The 24,496-nt window shown below is 41.9% G+C and overlaps 1 protein-coding gene across 1 annotated transcript in view; it reads right to left on the reverse strand.

The window, feature by feature from the left end:
- Window positions 1-874: 874 nt before the first annotated feature.
- Window positions 875-24,496, reverse strand: part of frya (furry homolog a) — a gene marked incomplete at its 5' end in the record, with an annotated part of 48,081 nt that continues 24,459 nt past the window's right edge. Inside the window, 37 exons of the mRNA XM_080459534.1 lie at window positions 875-2,308; window positions 2,389-2,594; window positions 2,673-2,783; window positions 2,986-3,003; window positions 3,767-3,850; window positions 3,950-4,048; window positions 4,134-4,283; window positions 5,003-5,210; window positions 5,296-5,453; window positions 6,256-6,399; window positions 6,488-6,688; window positions 8,174-8,344; window positions 8,445-8,519; window positions 9,577-9,741; window positions 10,455-10,634; window positions 11,826-11,966; window positions 12,060-12,230; window positions 12,319-12,416; window positions 12,498-13,078; window positions 13,572-13,666; window positions 14,187-14,374; window positions 14,490-14,611; window positions 15,105-15,303; window positions 16,181-16,366; window positions 16,549-16,652; window positions 17,228-17,378; window positions 17,707-17,789; window positions 17,878-17,968; window positions 19,826-19,994; window positions 20,080-20,226; window positions 20,296-20,552; window positions 21,212-21,383; window positions 21,477-21,579; window positions 21,849-22,003; window positions 22,228-22,338; window positions 22,463-22,623; window positions 23,290-23,462. Of these exons, the coding sequence (XP_080315660.1) occupies window positions 2,050-2,308; window positions 2,389-2,594; window positions 2,673-2,783; window positions 2,986-3,003; window positions 3,767-3,850; window positions 3,950-4,048; window positions 4,134-4,283; window positions 5,003-5,210; window positions 5,296-5,453; window positions 6,256-6,399; window positions 6,488-6,688; window positions 8,174-8,344; window positions 8,445-8,519; window positions 9,577-9,741; window positions 10,455-10,634; window positions 11,826-11,966; window positions 12,060-12,230; window positions 12,319-12,416; window positions 12,498-13,078; window positions 13,572-13,666; window positions 14,187-14,374; window positions 14,490-14,611; window positions 15,105-15,303; window positions 16,181-16,366; window positions 16,549-16,652; window positions 17,228-17,378; window positions 17,707-17,789; window positions 17,878-17,968; window positions 19,826-19,994; window positions 20,080-20,226; window positions 20,296-20,552; window positions 21,212-21,383; window positions 21,477-21,579; window positions 21,849-22,003; window positions 22,228-22,338; window positions 22,463-22,623; window positions 23,290-23,462 (5,887 nt within the window). The 3' untranslated portion in view covers window positions 875-2,049. The remainder of the gene's footprint in view (window positions 2,309-2,388; window positions 2,595-2,672; window positions 2,784-2,985; window positions 3,004-3,766; window positions 3,851-3,949; window positions 4,049-4,133; window positions 4,284-5,002; window positions 5,211-5,295; window positions 5,454-6,255; window positions 6,400-6,487; window positions 6,689-8,173; window positions 8,345-8,444; window positions 8,520-9,576; window positions 9,742-10,454; window positions 10,635-11,825; window positions 11,967-12,059; window positions 12,231-12,318; window positions 12,417-12,497; window positions 13,079-13,571; window positions 13,667-14,186; window positions 14,375-14,489; window positions 14,612-15,104; window positions 15,304-16,180; window positions 16,367-16,548; window positions 16,653-17,227; window positions 17,379-17,706; window positions 17,790-17,877; window positions 17,969-19,825; window positions 19,995-20,079; window positions 20,227-20,295; window positions 20,553-21,211; window positions 21,384-21,476; window positions 21,580-21,848; window positions 22,004-22,227; window positions 22,339-22,462; window positions 22,624-23,289; window positions 23,463-24,496) is intronic.

Raw genomic sequence — 24,496 nt, forward strand, 5'->3', positions numbered from 1 at the left:
TACAAGTAATTAACTTTCAAATAAGTGACTAAGAATATTAATCTTGGGTGAATATAATGATGAAATACATTTAAAAAAATGATTGAGAACTGCAATCAATAGAAGAATAAAGTATAAGCTTTATAAAATAAAGGTCATGAAATAAGTAAAAGCTATTTTTTAATGGAAAGACTGAGTAAATAATAGTGTTTTACAGCCTGATTGATGTGAGTATGTAAGCAGTCCTCAGGCGTTCAGGAAGTTTGTTACATAGGTGGAGAGAGTAGGAACAAAAGCTGCTTCACCGTGTTTCTTCTGAAACTGGGAACGTTCAGTTGACTTTTCCTGAGGACCTCATCGGTCCAAATGTTTCATATTGATCAAGTAAATCTGAGAAAGTGAAATAAAGCTTTTATTTTCAAATATGTATGTAGGTAGGTTTTGGTTGATATGTATCATGTTAACCTGTGTATCAGTTTGTATTTACATTTGAACCAATTAAAACTTTTTCTTTTTTCCCTTCTTTACTAGGGACACATGTGAGATTAGTGTACATTAGGTAGAGCAGAACTATAAAAAATATATAGTAATAATTCTCTTCAGCATTTATTTCTATCTACTTTACCTTTGGTTTAAGGTTACCACATTCATTAACGTTTGCCATGTCAACTCAGTCCGATTTCATTTTTTTATTTTTATTTTTTTATTTTATTTGACAGGTCGGAGCTGGAATGATGAGGATGCATCTTGTTGTTCGTCAATGTTTTAGGGTATAGCACATTTTCTTTTTCTGTGCACATTGTACTGCATAGTAAAATATAATTTTGATCTGAATACAACAAAGTATATTTATCCCAGAACTATAAATGAATAAATGTACGCATACAATGTTGTTGGCAAATAAGAAGATGCGATCATTACCAAATGTAAGTTTTATTATGTTGTTATACAAGTGCACATGACACCAAAATACAGTACAATGCAAAGGCAGTAGTATTTACAAGGCGAGAAGCTACAACAACTCTCGTGGAAGCTTTACAAACGTGGAGCGACTCACTCTGAATGCAACTCAAACTGTCACTTCATAAAAATACAATCTTGTGAGTTTTAGCAAAGCTCCCATTTTCACTATGTACAATTATTCAGTTAAAATAACATCTGTCTTTGTTCATAAACTCTACTATTACACTTTATAATACATAGAATTTGCAAGCTTGGCAGATTTACCAGATGAAACAAAATATTTTTTCTTTCTATAAATCTAGGCTGATAAAAGCTTTTTTTTTTCTTCTCTCGCATACAATATAAATAATTTACCTATTTGCTAAAAGCTGCACAGTTAAAAGGTACAGTAAGATGTATTAAGTAACAGGAAACCTACACAGCTGCTTGTAGGCTTGAGATACATTACAGTAGATCTGCAGCATGTCAAAGTAGCTCAACATGAACTTACGTATTTCAATATTTCCACCTATGATGGTCGTCAGGAGCAAGTTTCCACACTCACAACACACATTCACACACAAACAAACGCACACAAAAAGGCCCACCACTTTAACAAAGCAGTGTCGCCTCCCTTTTTTTTCTTCTGTACTGACAGTGTTCATGTTTTCCAATGTTATGATTTTAAATACATTCTTTCAGGAGACAGTGAAGGTTTTTTTTTTTTTCCACTTCAGTGAAGGATTGATTGCACATTTCCCTTGACAGTTACAAACAACACAACAGGAAGAGAGTCGCTTAGCTTTGGTATGTCGTATGTTCAATTTGTTGACCTCAGTAGCAAGTGGTCGCTGTGGGAGTTGCTATCATTAGTGCAATAAAAGCCTAACTTTGTTTACAACAGCAAAGTCACTCATATCTGGAAAAAAACAACAACAGTATTGCTGCACGTCAGGAGATCCGAGTTCATGACATTCTGATGCATCCCGAGCCGGAGGAGGAGGAAACCAGGGTTGGATTATTCCCAGGAGAGAGCAGAGTTGTTGTTAAACACTGAGACATTAGCAGCTGCCCCAGACAGGAAGAGAGCTTGGGCACGATACGTGGTGACGAGCAGCTCCGGGTGCATCAGAGAGTCGAGCCCGAAACCCTGGAGTCTGGCAGGAAGGCCGTGATGGCCCGGTAGCCCTGCGCCCGCCGGATCATGTCGCGAGTTTCCGCGTTCAGCTCCGTCAGCTTCACGGAAATTTCCGTCAGGTCCTGCTTCGAGCCCACCAGAGCAAAAGTTCCCGTTTGACCCAGAGTTTGATGTCTGAAGTAGATATTCAGCAGCGTTTGGACCTCATCCTCGGAGTGGCTGCCAAAGATGTCATTCGGCCACATCGTTCTGCAAAGAAAACCACATCAGACCGTGAGGGATGATATTTCTACAAAGAAATGATAAAAGGGTATTTTTTCTTTTCTCACCTGCACTCACGAATGTGGCGGATGGCTGTTGGAAACTCGCTGTTCTTCAGATCCTCCAGGACGGCTTGCACTGCGGCCTCAGAGGAGCTGAAGGCGGGCTCAGAGCCGGCGCTCGCTGGACTCACAATGTCTTCATTCGTCACCGAGGCTGCTGCTCCTCTCAAGCTGCTCCTCAAATCATTCAGCTCCTTGGACATATTGGTCAGCTGAAGGTCCAGAGGAGTCAGCGTTACTAAACACAGACGATACAGGAGGTGTCGTGGCCTTCAATAGATGATACCTACCTCGGGAATAGAGCTTATTGCATGGACCTGTTCAATCAGCTTACAGTAGGACTGAAACAGCAGCAATAACTGAAAGTGGAGTTTGTAGAGTCTTTGACAAAGTTCCAGTTGCTGGAAGTAAAAGCAGATGGAATATCAGCAAAGACACATTAAATTGGCAAAAATTCTCCAACTAATGAAAACTTGATAATATATTTCGTGGTTATACTTTCACTAGACAGTAAAATTGTAAAAAAAAAAAAAAAAACTACAACAAAAGACAAAAGCACTTTGCTGATTTGGCATTTAAAAATAGGGAAATAATCTAACTTACAGCAAGAGATTCCATTTGCTACCGAGCGGGCATGTTATAGAGCAGAAAAGAGGCGTGAAGCAAGAGAGTCAGAGGAGGAAATCAAGAGCATGCAGTCGATCACGTTTCCCATTTTACAGAAGATGGAAACGTTTTAGAGGAGGTCAGTTTTTTTTGGCATGCACAAAAGGAAAGAAAAGTGAAAATTAATGTATGCATAAATTAGAACTGAAAAGAGGGTAGTCACTATGAGATAATTAAATAAAAATACACAAGTCGAACAAGCCAAGCAAATTAAAAACCCTGCAGGTAAAATTAGCACTCACTTAGGTGAGACTCTCTGAGCTGCACAGGTTAAGGCTGAACAGCAAAACGGAGTATTTTGCTGTTGATGTTCATCTGTTCTAAAGTGAGTGTAATTATTCACGTCCACACTGAATGCAACATAAGAGAACTTTTCATGCTCGGCCGAGCGGAAGACGATCACAACGCACACCGGACACGTGAAAACCAAAGTGACGTGCGGCAACTCAAAAAGTTCTTGGAAAATTAAAAAAACGTAAGTAGAGTGGAAATAAAAAATTTAGAGGTAACACTCACAGAGCTACAGTAGCACACAGTTATCGCAATGCAGAAAGTACAGTACGAAAGATACGATTACATGGAATCCTGAATATTCATGTGAAATATTACAACTTTCTGTTCTCTCATCCTGTTTGAATGTTAAAGCTACTGAGCAAATCGCTCACAGCATCCCTCAGCTGATGCTTCTAAACTCCTCGTCATGTCAGCCATGTTTTACCTTTTCCTCATGTTCCACGGGCTGACACGTTATCACAGCTCCTCCTGCACTCCTGGGAAACGTGGCTTTACAGTTGTTCAACCACTAAACACAACAGACACATCGTCATCACAGTGTAAACAACTTGTTGGCAACGTGCGCGTGGCCTCTGGAGGAGTGGCTACGATAGTTAAACGTCCTTACAGTGAGAGCTGCTTCCTTCCTGTTGTTGTAAGTGTCAAGGTATTCTTGAAGTTCCAGCACACTGAATTTCATTTTCTCCAACAGTCCATACGACATGATCTGTGAACACAGAGTGCTGTTCTTAAAACGTATCCATGCTAACAGGTTGAGTATCAAAGCCCTTCTAAGTATGATGGGTACTTACAGTGTCTGCATCAATAAAAAGTGTTGGACACTCTGAGCAGTACGTCAGCATCTGAGACGACCTCAGGAACTTTGCTCCTAACCCTCTCAGGTCGTCACCGAGGTAACTCACAGCGTCACAGGTGAAGGAACAGAATTTGGTCTGAATGCTCTGCAGACAAACAAAAGTACACCAGTCAAATAACTTTCATACCATTTAAAGCAGTCATGTACTTCTGAATATTCTTACTTGCAGCACAAAGAATTGAAGGGTACTTGGGCCCCAATAAAATACCCCAATCCCCCGATCTGGAGCCAAGTCCTAATTCTAACACGGGTGTTTCAACTCTGTTTTTGTACCAATGTGTCATTGAGCAAGACTTTGAAGCTCCTATCTGTCTTCAAGCACTTTGCTTGGCAACTTTATTAGTGGGTGTAAATGTAATGAATCATGTGAAACCCTGTGAACTCATTTGACACTGCCTATTGCTTTCACTTTCATGGTTCATGGCTGCCATTGTCTCACTTTATTGTAGGAATTAAGTAGAAGTGAAGGAGTGTGCAACCTTTCATAGAGCTAAAAAAAAAAAAAGGAAAAACCTTGGGAACCATTGATTGAAGGTAATGAAATACCTTATTCTGCCATTTTTTTTCCTGAAATTCTTTCCTGTCAGCTTTGGTCAGCGAAGTGAAAAGCATCAGGTTAATGATTCTTTGAAAACATTAGAGCTGGAAGCATCTACGGCGTCCTCCATTAGTAATTAGACAGACCTCTTCTGACAGGAATGTGCTTTCACTAAAGGTTCATCAGCCACATATCTGATTCTGTTACCCAGGAACGCTGCTAAGAGAAGCTGTGTTTGGGTTGGTGACAGCTCTGCGCTCTAATACCTGAAACAGTGAAGAGAAGACATGGAAGGTGTAGACGGCACAGGAGCCGTCGGAGTCTGACACAAGCTGGTTGACGTGACTCCTCCAGGCCTCCTCTGCGTCGTCGCACACTGCCGGTTGGAAAGCGGCAAGGATGGCGGAGAAGAAAGGCGACGGAGGCGGCGAAGACCGGGACTCCAGCGCATCGTCTCGCTCTTCCTCGGCAAGGCTGAATGGACAAAAAGCCTTGTTATGAAAAAAGAAATAAAAGATTTCTAAATGGCTCCATTCAAAAGACGTCATGGCCGAGTTACCTTGGGAAGAAGTTCTCGGGGTCGAGTTTGTCGTCGTCATGAATCATGTCCACGGCCAGACTGTCGTCACACTGATATTCAGAGGGAAGTTCACTTATTGAGAGAGACAGGTCGTCCTCATGGACGTTAGGGTCTTCGTCTTCCTGTGACGCGTCGTGCTGGAAGAAAGCAGGTGGTGCACGTGCCTTTTAAGCAAACGGTATAACTAACAAGAAGTGAGGCAGCATGCATGAATTGTATTCCCTGTGTTATTCTTACAGAATTAACAGGTCATTTAGTGGATAAAACGGATACACTAACCTTGCCATGGAACCCTATGGACACTCCTTGTGGCATTTTCTTTTTAAATTTAGTGAATTCAGTGTGCATGAAATGTGCCAATTTAATCGAGTAGATAATATAATATCAGCCAGCGTTATGGCCCTGCACACGTGGTTGGGGGCAGGCAATGTGTAAACCTTCCCTCACCCTCCACGCCCCCACATGCCATGAGTTTTTAGTTATCGTTTAGAGCCACCCGACATGAGCACAAGGTATACACATTGCCTTAAACAGAGAGACACGGAAACAGAGAAACTTCTACCACCCCCCTTCATGTTCCTGGACAATCGCTGAACAAATTAAAGGACAAACTATCCCAGAGCCCAAAGTGTGACGAATAGTCTGCTTGCAGGTTTTAGTTCATTCATTTTTTTTTTTTTTTTTTTTTTTTGCATGCAACTACTGAAATATCAAGAAACGATCATGCTCTACCCAGAAAAGAAGAAATAGAATTGAGAGCGCCACAAAATATTACTTAACATAGATCGAACCCAAAGCACATGTAACATCCAAGACTTTTGACAGGAAAAAGGTGCGACAGGGAGACTATTTGGCAAAGTTAGTGAAGAACTCCAGGATGGAGTTGCGATAGGAATTATTAGCGCCCAGAATCTCAGAGACTTTGAAGCCCTTATTCACCCGCTGCTTCGAGTCCTCTGGCAGTTGGACCTCGAAACTGGGGTTTTTGGTATTCAGAGGAGTCGAGTCTGCTGAGGTTGTGTCAAAAAATGCAGAGGATGAGTCCATGCTACTGGTCTCTGCTGTTGGAGACAGGTTGACAATCTGAGGAGAGAAAGAGGACAAACTGCTCGAAAGAACTCGGGACTGAAATGTTTTAATTTTTGGGAAAACTGGGAGAGTTAAAACTTACGAGCTGCGAGTGTGAGAGGATCTGGCTGGCAGTGAGGGAATCCTCCTCAGATGATTCGTCTGAGTCCTCGTGGGCGATCTTGCTGAGGCTGGGCATGCTGCTGGACAGCTGACTCTCCTCCAGCGGCTGCAGGTCGCTTCGGTCCAGACTGTCCATGGAGCGTCTGCGCACGCCCCAGTTAAAGTTGTCCATAGTCTCTCCCTGCAACGGCAAAGAACCATGAGTTACCAGGTACCGAGCACAAGCTGTTTTTGAAAACAAACGTGCACGCACACACGCACGCACGCACACACACACAATTGAAGAACCATGCATTGCAGTCTTTTCCCAGTTTTAGCCTTGACACAGTGTTGTGAGATTTTTCACACCATAATAAAAACCAAATCGACCACTAGATCAACTTTCTTTGGTCTTACACTTTTAAAATGCAGACTGACTTTGCAAGTTGATTTGAAGACCTTTCTGCTGTAGATTACCTTAAAATCCACAACACTGACAAGGTCTCAAGCCAAGTGACGTCTTTGAATAATGATGGGTAACAAGTCTATTTTTTAAGGCTTCTGCACAAAACGATTCACTATTCTAATCTTATAATAAGCAAAGTGTCTGCTTTCCTTTGTTGCATTGTCTATGGGTGCGAGACATAAGGCGTCAGAGGGCTGGCATCCAAAATGTGGCCAGCGGGTTGACGAAATTGTGTTAACAGCATGTGAATAGCTTTCACGTTTGATGTGTAAAATAACAACATTTAAACATGATTAGTGCATTGTTTCATGCTGTTGGTTGGCAGCGGTTAAATTTTAAAAGCTAAACTACGTAGAAAGAATCCAAATAAAGAGGAAAATATTTGTAGCCAGAAAAATGTGACATACATGAAGTGTACTGTAAGCCAGCGACTACAAAAAGTACGGCTGCAACACAGGGAACCTGTAACTGCCAGCAAGTAATTTGATAGAAGTGACAAGAAGGCAAAAAGTTCTCCAATAATAGAGGTTTGTGGAAAAAAAGTTTACAGTTGTATAAGAGTTGACTTCAGTTGAACGTGAGAACAATTTCCTCTCCTCGGTCTGTAGATGGGGCTAAGAACTCATGTAAAGTGTAGATCTGGGGCATTCGGTTCATGTTTAGGACATAGTCATGTTGATCCAGTTTGTTTTGGAATAAAAATTAAAGACAAAATAAACAACAACTATAAATCAAAAACAGATGCTCAGTTTGTATCAGGATGACCTGGAAGTGATATAATGTGTTAAAAATATATTGGAAATGCTTTACTTCATAGAAAAGTTTACACATAAATAGAAACTATTAATGAAATGTCCTGTATCTCTAATACTTTGTCTCTCCCAGGTGAATATAACACAGCAAACAAACACATTTGCTTCTCCGTGTCATGGGTGTTGCAGCCAATTAAAAAAAAACAACAACAAAAGAAAAACGCACAAGCAAACACTTGTTCAAAGAGCACAGCAAGTAAAGACATAACATGACTAAACTTACCTGGAGCTCCTAGATAGCACAGGCAGAAAGAAACAGAAGAAGAAACCCCATTACACAGAGCATTCAGATCGGACCCAACACAGTACAAGACTGCTCTTTCACACCTAAATGTTAATTGTTCTAACTGTTGCTTTTGAAATCTGACCGTGTTGTTTCGCAAAGAAGGATACGTGATCTCAGTCTCACCTCTCCGTCCTCGAGCTCCACATCCAGGAAGTCAAAGTCTCTGAAGACTCTGAACTGCTGCTCCGAGGTGGTGTCATCCATGTTGTCCGCCTCCCGGGTCCCGTCGTCGGAGGACACCAGGCTGGGCTGATGCTCCATGAGGTCCAGCTCACCACAGCTGGAGAAGATCACCTGTAAACGGGGACATGGAACCAGCGTGCGGGTTACGATCGCAGTCGAGGGAAAATGAGTGTTGAAATGCACCGCTTTGCAAACTCCAAATGGATCTTACAGAGGGATTCTTTGTGAGGCCCTTTTCTTGTCCGCACAGAGACAAAACATTCACCAGCTTCTCCCGGGTTCTCTTCTGCAAAACACACACAAAAAAAGTGAATGTATTAAACGATGTGACACTGTTGGAAATACATTCTGATTGATGCATTTCGAATATGAATGTTGGGTTTTTTTTGGTCTGGAATCTCTCAAAATGTACAAATACGAGCAGACTGATCAGATATAGATTTGTACCTGGCTTTAACTTGCATTTAAGTTTATTTTTGCTCTCTTAGCACTTGGTGCAGCAGAAAGGCACCGAACCACACAACCGTTTGCGTTGTAATTCTCACTGGATATCCGAGTCAAGTCAAGTCTTGTCAAGGCCTTTATTTGATCAAATTAAGAGTCAAACTCATTTCAGTTCAAGAGCCACAAATAGTTCAGTTTGATCCGGAGTGGACAAACAAAAACATTATAACTTCTCAATAACAACAAGGCCTATTACTATTACTATTATTACTATTAGTTGTATCTTTTAGTTTAGTCTCCTATTTAGTGTAATGTCCTATGTTATAATTCACTCCTCATGTACAGCACTTTGTTTTCAACCACAGTTGTGTGAAAGAGCTTTATGAATACGTTGTGTATGCTTAACTCTTTGTTTTCATGCAATATCAATTAATATAATTTCACAAAACTGGAACAATTTGACATTATTAAGACAAGTAAATGCAAATTTACCATTATATATATATTTTTTTATGAATGCATACTGGTACAAAATACAGTCAAAGACCCCAAAATAAAGTCCTGTATTAGTTTTGTTGCATCCACAAATCTGCTGAAATTGTATCTGAAGCACATGATTTCTGCAGCTTTTAGCATGCACATTTTGCAAAATTCACTCCCACAATAATAACTACTTTAACTACAGCATCCACCATGCCACAGTCCCCCACTTTCCTATGTGTTGTGTCATTCTTCTTAAAGCTTCACAATTCCAAGTTAATATATCAGAAAATATTAGATTCCAAAGAGTCTAGATTCCATTTTCAATACTTTCAAAGGCCATTCTACAGGCCAAAATACACTCGCTAAGAAAGCAAAAATGAACAAAATCTAAAGGAGGAAGAAGAAAGCGGTCTGACCTGTGAAGACTGAGGCCTTTTCCAGCTGACGGGCACCAGCACGTTGTTGGAAGTGGATCCAGAGGAGGTGGAGGAGGTGCTGCGTGTCACTGCTGTGGTCCTGCTCTTCACATCCTGGCCTGGAGAGCGCTGCAAATCATCGTAACGCCGACCAATCACTGGCGTCTGCATGTAAACAGGACAAACACGTGCAGACAGAGACCATTGAGAGGTGCAGGGGAGAAAATCCCTCCACGGTCAGCCAGTGTTCAACTCGGCCTGTTTGGCAGCTCCGGCTTCGTTTTGACTGACAACCGTAACCTGATGATGACGTGGAAAAAAGATACTGTTCAACTTCTATGGTCACAGTTTTTATTCCGTTTGGGTGTGACTTTAAAAAAACAAAACTGAAAAAGAGACATTCATTTCCTCTAAAATTGAAAAATATATATAAGAAATATCAGTGCTTTCTCCAGAGAGTCTCAAGTTAAAAACCTACTGAAGCCTAGACACCAGAATTCCCTGATTCACATACAAAGAATGGCAGCAGAGAGTTGACATCATTTCCTGCCATTCATGTGCTACACAAATAGTTCCCTGTTCAGTTCCCACACATATGCCACTCCGCCTGTATCTTTCAAATCGCTTTCTCGCCCGGCTCTGCTTGACTGATTGTGTTTACCTTTCGATCTCTCCAGCTAATCTCAGGGGTTTGGTCAAAAAGAAATATCAGCACGAAGGAAGGGGAAGAAATGCTTCCTTTCCAAAGAGCTTTAAAAGATTCCACAATAACCTCAACAAACACCACACCCTGGAAAACACAGGGGGAAAAAAACACAAAAAAAAACCTCACAAGCATTTCCACACGTGAAAGCAAAGGCAGAGAAAGAGCCTCTAACCTCGGATATGTCAAAGTGGAAATCCAGTGTTTTGCCAGGCAGAGCCTTGGAGGAGCGGTCCCAAACGCGACTGATGTCCTCATAGGAGAGGTCACTTTGTGGGAATGAAGGCTGCACCAAGCTGGCCGATCGAGAGACCACCAGCTTCAGGATATTCAGTGATTCCCTCCAGTGGGCAGTCTGCAGTGAACACAAACACATTAACCTGTACATGCAGATAATAGCGGACGTGTTTGGATGTGGCTCTATTTTTAGAAACAGAGGGAAACTGGATGCAGCTGGAGAAAAAGCAGAGACTTGGCCTGTGGCAGAAAGGCAGACTGTTTATAGTTTGGGTGTGTCTAGAAATGTACTGCACTGACACAGGACACATTTTCCCCCCCGTTATTCTCAGGGCGCCCTCACAAAAAGAAACAAGAAATACAAGACGAAGAGCCAGCTAAAGGTTTCCACTGGTCAAGGTATCCAAAACTTTACAGTCTTTTCAGCATCATGGGCCAAATGATCTGTGAGCTGCTGCAGGGGTGGAAACACTACTGAAGCTTGAGTACAATGCATTGCCTAAATTACACTCAACAACCAGAAACTACTCAAAGTATTAGTTACATTCTGAGAGAAGTTAAACGCAAATCATTCCTATAAACGTCAATTTCTCAGGTAAATAATAAATAACACATAAATAGATTACTAAAAATGGCAAGTCGCAAAGTATCTGTACTTCATGAGTGTATTTATGCAGAATTTCTTGTGTCTGTACTTTACTTGAGTTTTTATTTTTCAACAATTTTCTTACTTTTGATTCACGTTACTTCGATAATGCTTTAAAAATTCATAGTGTTTCATAAAAAAAGTGCAACAAGATTATAACCTGTAAGTAACTCATAGCGATAAGGTGAATCATGATCGGCATCACTTTCACTGATTGAACTAAACTCAATTATTCAATTTTATTTATATAGCACCAAATAGATCACAGTCATCTCAAAAGACAAAACAAAAACAAAACAAAAAAACCCACCAACAACAACAACAACAACAAAAACAACAACTTGACTACATTTCAGTACCTGTACTTTGTTACTTTTATTTAAGCTGTTCTATACACACATATCTGCATTTCAACTTTCATAAGAAATGTGAGCAAATCTGGAAATAAAATTATATCCCTTTGTTAGATAAACACATATGGAAGTTAAGATGGAAGATTTTTGATTAAGCAAATACATTTATTAGCAATAACATGCTTATTAAAATAGGTCTAAATTCAACTAAGTTTGATTCAACACATATTACAAAACTACATGCACCTGAAAATTCCAATCAATTATCCCAATAATCTCCACACGATCAGAAGCTGAAGTTTTAACCCACCTGGACAAATTTCTCAATGGTCTTCAGCACTTCCATGTTGAAGGGTTTGGCTTGAATCCCACTCAGGTCCATGTGGCTGAGGAGGCTGTAGATGATCTGTAAGAGGGTCTGCTGCATGCTGGGCAGGCCTTTCTCCAACAGCTGTCACAACAGAGCAAACAGCACTGGATTACGTCAGCACTTCCAACACACCGTGGCTGTGCCTTTCTAAAAATTTGGATCAGCTGCACCGACCTCAGCCATGTACGTGACCAGGCTCAGGGTGATATCTGAGAAGGCCTCGTGAAGATACCGACACACCACGTTGACCCAGGAGAAGCAGTCCCGTGTGTAGGAGTGTGTTTTGTACAGAGTCATGACATGAGCGAGGTTCGAGAGCTTGGCATTCTTCTCCTCAAGGCAAATCTACGCACAGAGACATGCACAATTTAAGAAATTACACATATCAGAAAGGATTAAAGAAACAAAAAACAGAACTATAATGGATCCGAACCTGAGCTATCCTCTCAGCGACATCTTGACAGAACTGTGTGGGGCCATCAAAGTTTTGCACAAGATGTGGGAGCAGGCAGAGAACGTTCAATGGGAAACCTGTCAGACAAAGTCACATGCATTCATTTTCAGACGCAACTCTCAACTGACGCAGAAGTTAAACCATCAGCAAACTCGTACCGATGGCCTGCGACGTGTCCACGACAGGCACTCGTGACACGGGTGTGAGCTGGCTGAAGAGCTGGAGCGTGAGATCGGTGGTGGACACGGAGGTGAAGCCCTTTAACAGCAGCTGCTGCAGCCCGGTGAAGCTGCTCCACTTCAGCTGGCTCTGCAGTTTCTCCAGCCGCTCTCTGTTCTCCTGCTTGTCCAGCGACAAGTTGGCCAGCAGCTTATTCAACAGTCTCAACGACATCTGATACTCAAACTCAAAGTCCGACTCCATGAGAGAGACTGCCACCCAGAAGATGGTGGCCAGCAAGTTGCTGGGGTGGTTGATGCTTGTCGGGTCGGTGACATTGTCTTTAGAGGAGGACGCGCTGCGGATTTTGGCCAGCAACACCTGCTGCTCACCGGCTTGGATACGGTCCAGAGTCGCACTGCGAGGTGGATCGGCCCACCTGTCCGCCTCACCAAACTTTTTGGGGACCGAGGAGCTCCTCTGGTGTCTGCCCTTCTCGTCTCTTCTCAGATTGAGCTGACCAGTGCTCTTCCTGTTGGACAGCAGCTTGAGACTGGCCAGGAAATCGGGAGATGAGGCTCTACAATTTAAAATAAAAAAGAAGAAAATGTGACCGTGTGACCAGTGGATCATCTCGCCCTGTCCCCTGCCACCTCAACCAATGCATTGATGTCAAATCCTGCATGTTTCAGCTGTGTTCCTGCTTCAAAACTGTCATTATCCAGCTCTGCAGAAATAATAACGGTACTTTAAAGTGTGCCGGAGCACTGATTCTGTGAATACACAGTGGTCATCCAGTACCACGAGTCAACGCCACTGTCAGGATATGTAATGAAAGACAAAAACACAGTAATGTCAGTGCTTTCTTACATCAAGCAGCCTCACTTCCAAGATGGAGTCAGGTGACCTCACAGCTTCCTGTAGATTTCATGTGTCCATATGAAGGCAAAATTCTGTTCATATTTTTGCTCATTTAAGTATTTTCTCTTTATTAAGACAGCAAATCCAGGGACAGACATCCAATGCATTACTGTAATGTCCCTAATATCTGAATAAACACAGGGGAAACTCACCTTGTCAAGATAGCCATGAGATCACTGTTCTTGAGACATTCAGCCAAGTTATCGACCACAGATTCCAGCGTGAGTAAAACTTCCATCACGTAGCCCTGAGGGATAAAGCACAACTGTATTTCTGGATTTTCTTGTGTCCTTCCATCAATAATTCAACGACTATCCAACTACCCATTTCCTGATGAATACGCCATTAATAAATGCAGCCCCGAATTCAGTTATTCATGAAAAATTTAACAGTTCTCGAGCTCCACTTATTGTGAAGACTCAAGAAGATCTGATGAAGGTATAGCGAGGTAATGTAGCCTGAAGCGGAGCTTTTTCTTGAGGTTTAGATTTCACACTGAAACTGCCTCCAGCCAGACAGAGGTGTTTAGTGCTCGGGGCGATCACAGCTAAAAGCTTCAGTTTGATGAACTGGAAAGCATTTTCAGTCTCTGCTTTCTATAGTGGGTGGCAAATACGATTCAAATCAATCAGACAGGAGAAACGTCTTCACCAGAACACTTCAGTTTGATTCTGGGCTGGGACTTTGACCGTGGCAACGATGCCAACAGGAGATTGGAGCGACTAATGTGCGACGCTCTGCCGGCCACATGCATGTGGAGCACTGACCTGCACCTCCTCTCCGTGTTCACCGACCACCTCCACGAGCCTGGAGAGCAGGTCGGACACAGCGTGGGAGGAAATGGGCTGACGGAGGGCTCGAAACACCTGGAAGGAGCGGCCGGCGTAGTGACGCGACGAGCTGCACAAGGCCGTCTGCAGCGCCACGTCACTGAGCTGCTGCTCCAGGTGGAAATCTGACGAGGGCGGCGGAATAGTGTGCAAATTAACACGAGGAGATTTCAGTAAAAAGACGGACACCTGTGGTATGACTCATGAGTGAATAACATTGTCAATTCATTAAAGATCTACCTGACTTGGACTCTGTGAACACAGACACCACGTGTCGGAGAAAGTTCGAGAGCTGCGCTGTGCTTTTTGAAACATGATTCTTTGGTGAAATGTCTTCGTGGCACCACAGCGGTCCGTACACTCTGCAAAACAACCAGGAACAAAACAGAGCATGTTACCTTTTTAATGCATACTATGGTACTAAGAGGACAATTAGACAACGTGTACCAAACTAAAACAGAAGTTTTGTGGTACCATTTACCCTCGTATGACACAAATTACACGATAGATGATGTAAAAAATACACAAAATGAAATAAAGAAGCCTATGATTTCACAGAATTTTCAAATGAGTTTTAAAATAGAAATGAATAAAATCCACAATCAATCACAGTGAATGTCAGCGACATTGTGAAATACCAAATATGGTTTATTCCCATGAAGGTTTACGGCACTGTGCATGCAGCGCCACAAGGGGGCTACCTGCAACAAATATACAAGAAACTATATCCAGACACCAGAAGGACTTTTCTTTTTTTTCTTTTTTCTTTAGTAAGTAATTGCACAACCGTTCCTCTATCTATCTTTGATGGCATTTTGCTGAGACTACATTCAGGGAGGATGGAAACATAAAAACCTTGTGGTCAAAAACTCAATGAGCTTGTTTGTCTTCTCGTCCGTTTTATTGGAGGACATCAATTCTTCCACCTCCTGTGAAATTTCAGGCAGGTTGTTGCTGCTGCCCCCGAGGCTCAAGCTGGACGACGTGGAAGACGAACTGAGACCGGAGTCTGGCACCGGAGACGCCTGACACTCCCACAGGAAGTCGAAGCCTCCTGACGACACAACAGGTTAAAGGTTCCGAATTACTGCATTAACAACTTAAATACAACAAAATGCACAAAGAATTCCAAGATTTACATGAGAGAAGTATTGTCTTTGGTTAGAAATCACAGTCTTATCATAATTTTCTGATATTCATTTTTCTTCTAGTGGGCAAATACTCAAAAGGCTAATATTTTGATATATTTTCAAACGTCTAGACATTTGCTAAACAGTTTATCGGCAGGGGGAAGGGGAGAGCTAAACCAGGCCATCCCAGCCTAAGCAGATGGCCCCAATTTAGGCAAGAGGATAAAAATAGCAGCAAGGAATGCTTTAATCAAGACCTTTGATGTCCTCTGAGCTCTATATTGCTTCTGGCACAGGATCCAAATATTTTCTCCCCAGATAAGAAACTTATCTATTGTCGGAAAAGAATGCTCGCCATTCCCTCCCAATGAGCTGGTTCAAATGAACCAAAGAGACGTGTCAAATGTCACGATGCTCCATGAGCTCGAGTCAGGTCAACTTTACAACTTGGGTAAAATGCAACGTCGTGGAAGTTACTGAAAATTAGTGCTCGATTACATTAAGTACTAATTCTTACTTAAAAATAGTGTTATTTGAGAAAGTTACCATTTTCTCCCTGAGTTATAAGTGTCTTAAACATGTGTCACATTACTAGTTAAAATAATTAGTCGGAGGAAGACGCTCGGATATCTGAAATATTAGAGGTTATTAAAAACAAAATAATGTTTGAGTGAAAATTTGGGCAAATTCTATAGAAGTAATCAGTTACTGGGACACTAATTCTAACAGTAGTGGCCTTACGTGAATGCATTACTTTTTAACGTGTTACACCCAGCACGGGTAGGACGTGAGCTGATTTACCTGAGGGTAAATACTCCGGCTGGAGGCTGGGTTTGCAGGTGAGGGTTTTGGTGACGTTGATCTCGCGCGTCTGCAGCAGGACTGATGCAACGGTCTGGAAGTTGTTTTTACACGACAGCGTGATGAGCAGGTGGAGAAGGAGACGTTTGCTGTGCTCAAACACTTCTGGACGATAGTGATCCATGCCTGAGGGGACCAGAGGAAAACAGCAATGTGGACTTGTGCTTCAATAATCATGAGCTTGAAGGTGTTATAATAAATATCTGTATATAAAATAGTCACTAAAATGTTAATTGTCTACATTCAACAGTCCATTATCAGAGTTATATTACTCTATGATGGTTGACTGATGGTAACAGTTGATTTACCCAAAAACAGAGCGTGGAGCAGTAAAGGCAGATGCAGGGTCCAGTCCTCTGTCACACTGTAGTCCACCACCATCTCAGTCATGAAGATCACTGCAATATTGCACCTGGACTCGACAGGAAAACATACTCTTAACCGATCAAAACCCACTTCTTAATGCAAATCTAGGAATATGTAACTTGAGGAGCTTCTACAGTTTCACTACTGATCTCAAAGTTTAGGCCAGTGATTCCCAATTGGTGTGTCGACCGTCACACTCATGGATAGCAGATCGATGGGAGACTTAGTAACTAAGCTTGCTTACAAATGTTAATATTTTATTATTTTCAGGACAAAGGAGGACAAAAATGTCCCTGTTTTGTGTTGGAGCCACAAAAAATGGTTTGTGCAGATCTCCTTTAAAACTACATATTTGTAGAAATAAAACTGTGTTTCATATGTGTGCATGAAAACACTGAATCTGTAAAAAAAAAATTCCCATTTGCTGGCCATTTTGCCATTCATCAAACCTGTGTGTGTGTGTGTGTTTGGGCATACTATAATATTCTGTGTGACCTATTTCACTTCAACATATTTTACATTTTTGGGGCCGTGGCAGGTCTATTGGGAGTCAGCCCAGTTGATAATCGCGGCTCTATTATTGAACTGAATGAACACATTGTGCCTGTATGGCAGTCTAACCTGTGCAGTGGTCCTCTGGGCGTGATGGTCTCTGGTAGAAAGTCCACCAGCGGGGCCCAGCACCCTCCATTCACTGGCATGGGCAGAGGATGAGGCTGGTTGGTCTCGATGACGACCATCAACCAATCAGCATAAGGCGGCAACGGTTCACCTAAAAGGTAAATTAGATCAAATAAAAAAAATGTAAATGTGAAACCCTAGAGGAGAATGATGACTCATTATTCTTCAATCAAAGCAGTTTTTGGGTCACTAGCAGCAGTGTGGAGGCCCCTGGGCTTCAGTACTTGTGTCTCACTGCCAGTTCTCACAGAAGCCCCTTAAAGGTCCTGAGGCCACTCTGCTTTGCTTATGCATTATCAATGACACCATTCTGCCTCCCAACTTAACCCTCCAACCCCAGCCTGTGTACTCCACAATCACCAAACTGTGACCAGCACAGTTTTCTCAGGGTGCTCAGCCCAGAAGAAACCCCCACTTACTTTTATCTTCATCATAAGATCCTCCAGAGCTGTTGCTGTAGCGGGACTCCAGACGATTGTGCGCGCGGTTTCTGTGACTGAGCCTGAGGTCAGAAGATAATAATCAAGATATGTAGACAGGTCTTGGCGAAAAAAAATGCAATTAGCTGAGTCAGAAGATTTAAGATGTACCTCTCCTCACTCTCCTTCACAGTCTTGGCATCGTCTGTGTCAGGAAAGCTCTCCTGGCCTGCAACAACAGTGTTGCTGCTCGACGTGGTGCCTACAGATCAAATAACATATTATAGTGATATTATTAAGTAAGAAAAGTCAAACAGACATGATCTGTAACATCAGTGCTGCTTGGATCTATTTAAAGGAAACGTGGTTTGCTATGATGGGTCACTAAGTGTTTTCACTAACGCTGTTGGGACTGATTAAATGTTTTCAAATTAAAAAACACAAATTTCAAGTCGTGCTCATTTAGTTCAGTGAGAACAAGTTAAAAGATGAGGCCCTGTTGGGTTGAGCAGCAGTTTTGGGCTCTGCTGGCAGGTTCTTATGTATTTCTAGTGATAGCTCAAATACTTTTGTTCTTTATTAGTTTTTTTTGGAGAGGACAGTGCACATTAATGGACACTCTGTACAGTTACTTTGTGTAAATGCGTCAGAAACCATGGAGGGATTTGTAGACGAGGCAAGCATGTTTATAAAATCGGAAGTTTTCAAAAGTCAAAAGATGATATTTCTCTAAAATTGGACAATGGTGGGAGGAGTAGTTGTTTTTTTTGGCAAAAACCTTGATGGCTTTTTTATACAGGTGTTCTACAGGTTTTAGTGCAGTGATGCCAGCAAAAGACCAAACAGTAAAAGAGTACTCTCTGTGAGAGACGATCATAAAATGAAGATAAGATTTAGCAGCAGTGGTGGAGACAAAAGGTCTGATTTGTTAAAAAATTTGGAGTTTGAATCTTATAGTGTTGACAACCTTTTTTATATGTTTCTTGAAGGTAAAGTTTGAGTCCAGTATGACTCTAAGGTACTTAAACTGAGAGACTAGTTCGAGTACCTCTCCATCTATAGAGACTGAGAGGTTGTTCTGCTTTGTTGGTCTTTTGGTGAATGTCATACACATTGCTTTGTTTCGTATTGAGAACTAGACCGTTATCTTTGAGCCAGAGCTGGACCATTGTTAAGGCATTTGTAAGCTTGGATGAAATTTTGTCAGTTGTTGAGTAAACTGACCATAAGTAAAACTGACAGCGTCATCCGCATGCATAAATCCTTATTCTGATAAAAAAAAAAGCTTCTATCAGCACACGTTATAAAGGACGAGTTTATCCCAGCAGTAGAAGCTGGGTCACACTTTGAACCCGACACATTTCTGATGTCCACAAATTATTCGGTTTTATTTCCTCTTGTCTATTCAAACTAATTTATATATGTAGCCCCCCTACAGCTCTGGTGATAAGGTGTTAGGGGCAAAACAGATGCATCTATGACACTAGCATGGCCTATTCTTGCATTTTCATTAAGTCTGGTCATGTCTGCCCACAGTCCCCTGCTTTGTATCCAAACGGTGGGATTGCAGTGCCCTTACTGGCTGAAAATAGGAGATTTCACATTATATAGTTTGATATACAATTATCCACTACGGGGCAAAAATGCAAACTTCCTATTCGGACTATATAAGGAATAATCTATGGGCCTGATCTACCCTGAAAAGGTTTGCGTGTATACAACTAGGAACAAAGTTATTGCGTGCACACATGTACTGATCTACTAAAGTTACAAACTGGTATACTTGTGTTTCTATTTGAGGTGAATAATATTGTTATCACAATACTCAACAGCATAAATGCATATTAATCTGATATGGGCAGCCCATACTCGTGATTGTGCATGATCCCATTATTCTTAGTTGATCACTGGCAAAACAAGCACAAAATAAAAAGTGAAATCTCTTTGTGCTTCTGTGCAACTTTGTACCCTTTAAACAGTAAATAAGTTCCTGCGAGCTCTTCATGTTTCCTTCTAACTGTGTTATGTAATGTCCTCATAAAAGGTCGACACTATATATGGTATCAAACTACAAGCACAAATAAAATACAAAAAGATCAAGAAAAAGTTCTTGCTGTACCTGAAGCTACTACCAAGGCTTTGCTGGTGGCGGTGAATCGATAGAACGGGGGGCTATCGCAGTGTTGCACCACAGGGTTGACTGGATCCGTTTGCTGTAACTCAAAGATCAGCTCCTCCATGGTCTGCATGGTGTTGTTCCGACACAGATAGATCACCACCTTCTTGATCTGAAGAAACAAACAGACCGCCTGTGAGAAGCTGGAAAGATCCGAACGAGAAGACAAACTTTTCACTCAGATCTTCGGTTCTCACATATGGCAGGAGGGTGGTGTCACTGCTGACGCCACACAAGCTGATGAGAAACTGCAGAGTGGTTCTCAGATTGTTGCTCCACTTCTCGTTGTTAACCAAAGCGTTCCAGGCATTTTCCATCTCTGATCCAGGTAGATCATCTCCATACTGGAGGGGGAAACAAACTGTTAGCAGCCTGAAGCACCTCGTTAATGATCGTCCTCCAACATGACGTACCTTGGCGGTCATGAACATGAGATTATTAAGAACCATGGATGTAGCCTGTAAGGAGCCCCAGCCGCTGCCTTTCAGCTGGTGTGATGAGCTGGCGCTGGTCAGCTGACTACAGGAGTCGTAACCCGAGGTGCACGATGAGAAGACGGGAACCAGCAAACCGCTGTCCACCAGCTCCATGTTCCCCAGCCAGGGCAGGAGGTAGGTCAGCATGATCTGCCTCCCGTTGGTATGAGTGGTGGGGAACCTCTGGCTGACCTCTGCAATCCGCAGAAGAAAGGAGATACTAACATCAGCATCAGGAAAATCCAAATGCATGTCAAGCACAATTGGAGGTTAAATCAGGATTCACGTAAGAATTTAATCTAAACAAGGAATATTTGTTAAATTACTCCCTCTATGTTTTTGTTGCCAGTTAAAGTGTCCACAAATACAGGATGTGTCTCTGCGGTGGAGCCGCACAGCTTCTCTAGAAGATGAGTAATTAGTATTTAGTGGGAAACCAAGAAATGACATGCTGTAATACTATCACAGCATGAGGAGAAACCAGCGGCCTGGAGAATACAGAAGGTAAACCTTGGGCCAGAGGTCTGCAATCTTTATGACCAAAAGAGAAATTTCTGTCAATTTCCACATAATTAATTTGCACAGGGCTGCAAAACAAGTTTGCATAGTGTAAAGATCCACAACACTTATTAAAACTGTAGTTTATGCAGCAATCTTTTAGACTGATGACATTTTGTTGTTTCAAGTTATATGAAAAAGTACAGCAGATTTTAGCTGACACAGTTCATCTAATAGTGTGAGAAAAGAGATAAGGGCAAGATTATAAATGTGATAGACATTGTACTTTTTGTGAAAGCTACAGAGAGCCTATAGAGACCCCTGCTCAAGGCGAGTAAACATGCACAACAAATACCTGAGAATAGAGGAAGCGTGAGCTCAGGGTACATCCTGGCCAGCAGGCTGGAGAGCTGAGGCAGCGACATGCTGTACAGAGGCGGCAGCGGACCGTGAGTACCATAGAGGATGCTGGTGGGTTTCAGCTCCGCAATCCTCTTGGAGTATACAAACAGGCGAGCTTCAAGAATCTAGAACAACAGAGAAGGGAGGATGCAGCACTGAGTGGGAGTCACATGAAGTAGAAAAACAGCTCAGTAGCAGATAGCAGCGAAGCTCCTCACCTGCATGAGCTGCATTGAAATCTCATAGATTTCTCTGTTGGTGTCTGAAGCCTTGAAGAGCACCAGGTTCAGCAGCGTCACTATGTCACTGGGGTAGTTTTTACTGGTGAAAAGAGAGAGATATGAATACTGAGCCCTTTAAGAAGATTAGCTGACATGAAGTTTCAAAGCGCAAATAAATTCAGTCAAACTCTCCTCACTTGAACATGAAATCTGGACAAATCAAGGATTTTCAGCTTCTCCAAAATAGATAAACAAACGCAAGACTGACCAATGCAAAGCAAGAGTCAAGCATGAAAGATCCTGAAGAAAGCTTCGTGTCTGAGCTCAAATCCATGGAGAAGATAATGAAGATGCAGCCTGACTGGGTACCTGCTGCCACAGACTGTAGCGATGGCCTTGAAGCAGCCTGAGGCCAGCTGGTAGGAGCCCGTGTAGCAGCGATCCACAGCCCAGTTGAACAGGTTGACCTGGTCAGCATTGAGCTCCAGGAGCAGGATGACCACTTCGCAGCCCAGCTGATGGACCTGCGCACACACACACACACGCAGGCGCACGCGCACACACACACGCACGCACGCACGCACACACAAACACGCACACACAAACACACACTCCTCTGAGTGGTTTTCACAGTTTCACCTGATTTTATATAGTCTGTAAGTGCTTTACTTTAACAAAGCAAACTTCAACCATCAGAGTTCTCTGCTCAGCTCTTTGTTTAAATGCACTTCAAGTACCGGCAACATACCCGCTGATCTTGGCAGGCTAGTATATTATCTAGCCACTTATAGAGGTATCCATCTGGAGAGAGGCCAACGTTATCAAACACAGGGCCACAGCACAGCACAGCAGACATGGCCTGCAAGAAGAAACGGGAACATCAGCCAAGAAGCATTTATTCATGGTTTTAACTGTGGCACACTCTAAAAGGATGGAAATATTGTTTGATTCTGCTGTGTTGTGTATTTAGCTTGTGTGTTTACCTTCAGGGCACAGTACTGATATCTTGTGATCTGATGGTTCCTGTCGCTGTAGCGGTCCAGCGGCGTAAACATGATGCTGAACGGGCCGGCCCACTGACTGAAGAGGATGAAGAGGTGATGCCTCAGGCTCTGTTGTGGAAAAAGGAAGCGCCTGTGGTGCACTGTGGAGGGAAACGAGACCGCCCACTTTAAGTTTGCTCTTTCGGAGAGTATAGTCAGTAAAAATATCCAGGCATCATGCCGTTTAAAGATTTAAAGCAGACTTGTAAATGTCCATCCATCCAACCAAGTTGCAAGTTGTTGAAAGATCTCATGTCATTCATCTATGTAGAGTAAATTAAGTTCTTTAAGTCAATGCTATGTCATCTTTGAAAGATTAATTATATACTTGACAGTTTGATAGAACAGAATATAATAGGTTATTAAAATAATTTATATATATGAATATTTTTATTCATTATTTTTACTTCATTTTTGTTTACGTATTTGTCTGATATATTTTTGTTTTGTTTTGTTTCTATTATCAATTTTGGCATTTTGTTGCTTTTATAATTTGGGAGGAGCCGTTGGGAGGAGTTATTAATGTTGTGCAACATTAATAACCATTAATCTTCTTGCCTGGATTCTCCTTAACTGCACTATTTCTGAATTTACTCCCTTGAACCTTCCTACAAGACAAGATCAAGAGTATTGTGCACAACCTCGAGAAAAAAATGGAAACTAAGCACAAGTTACACAATCACAAATGTCCAGATGGATTCCACAGCCTTTCCTAAGTAAGTTGTCAGCCCAGGATTGGAGCACTATGAGTGACGGTTCCTGTGTACCTGGCACACACTGAATGAAGTTGGCCACCATGGCACTGAAGTGAGCTCGGATGTCCTTGAGGATTTCTGCGTCTTTGTCATTCTCGGCTTCCAGAAGCATCCGGGTGAGATCCACGTACTCCAGGAACAGAGCACCGAGGGCGAGGGTGTCACGCTCCAGAGCTCCGTTTGTACTGCGGGGATCACAACAAGGAGACGCCCAGTGAGGAGAAACCACAAACCAAACATGCGGCTGTGCCTCTGTTGTTTTCCAAATGTGTGTGTACATCTGTGTATGAATGGGTCAAATGGACAGGGTGAAGAGGGGGGGATGAGCCTGACAACTTTATGATCTAAAGATAAAGGATGTGTTTAATGTCACCAACAGGCGATTTGTTGGTCTGCAGCCATCAGCAGAAAGAGCAACAAACGACAACAAATAAAAAAAACTGTGAAAAATGGGAAAATAGGAAATACAAACACAGAATACTGAGAAGCTCTCAGTGAAAAGCAGCAAGAATAACAAGAGTTTGAGTAAAGCAGCCTAAACTCCTTGAAAAGCAGACGGCAACAGAGAGGAAAAACACTGGCTTATTTAAGAACCTCACGTCAAAAATATTAGATTTATATCATCTAGAGTCACGCCTGCAATCTTCCAACAGACAAGAAATAACTCAAGTAGTCCTATTTTGTTTTTTAATACTGATTGAATCATACCAGCAAATAAATCAAGCACATAAGCTCCAATAAAATAAACAAAAAACTTTCCATTAAAAAAAAGAAGACCTTATTATTGTCTAACAAAACACAAAAGATAAGGCAAACAAAAAGGAGTGAAAAAGAAAAAGAAGAAACCTGGTCAAAATTAAACAGAACAATTAGTCTGTTTTCTCCACGTGTGGAGAAGGAGGAAGTTTCCACTTATCCAGGACTCAACTGTTTACTCTGAATACTTCCTAATATCAACAAGTACTGGTGTGAGATATTAAATATCACGTTCTTGATTGTCAGTCTATTGTATAACAACAGAAACAATAGTAAATCTTATAGCTTTCACATTACAAAGGTTGCCAAACGGTTTCAAATGATGAATATATCAATTTATAGAAGGTTATTTGTATACTGACCATAGGCAAATATAAGGTACTAAATAAAAGTTTAATATATATACAGTACCACATACAGAGGTATAGATAACAAAAGTGTTGTCCACGTCAAAATGACACAG

Source organism: Lipophrys pholis (assembly GCF_963383615.2).
Source record: "Lipophrys pholis genome assembly, chromosome: 3".
Classification (NCBI taxonomy): Eukaryota; Metazoa; Chordata; class Actinopteri; order Blenniiformes; family Blenniidae; genus Lipophrys; species Lipophrys pholis.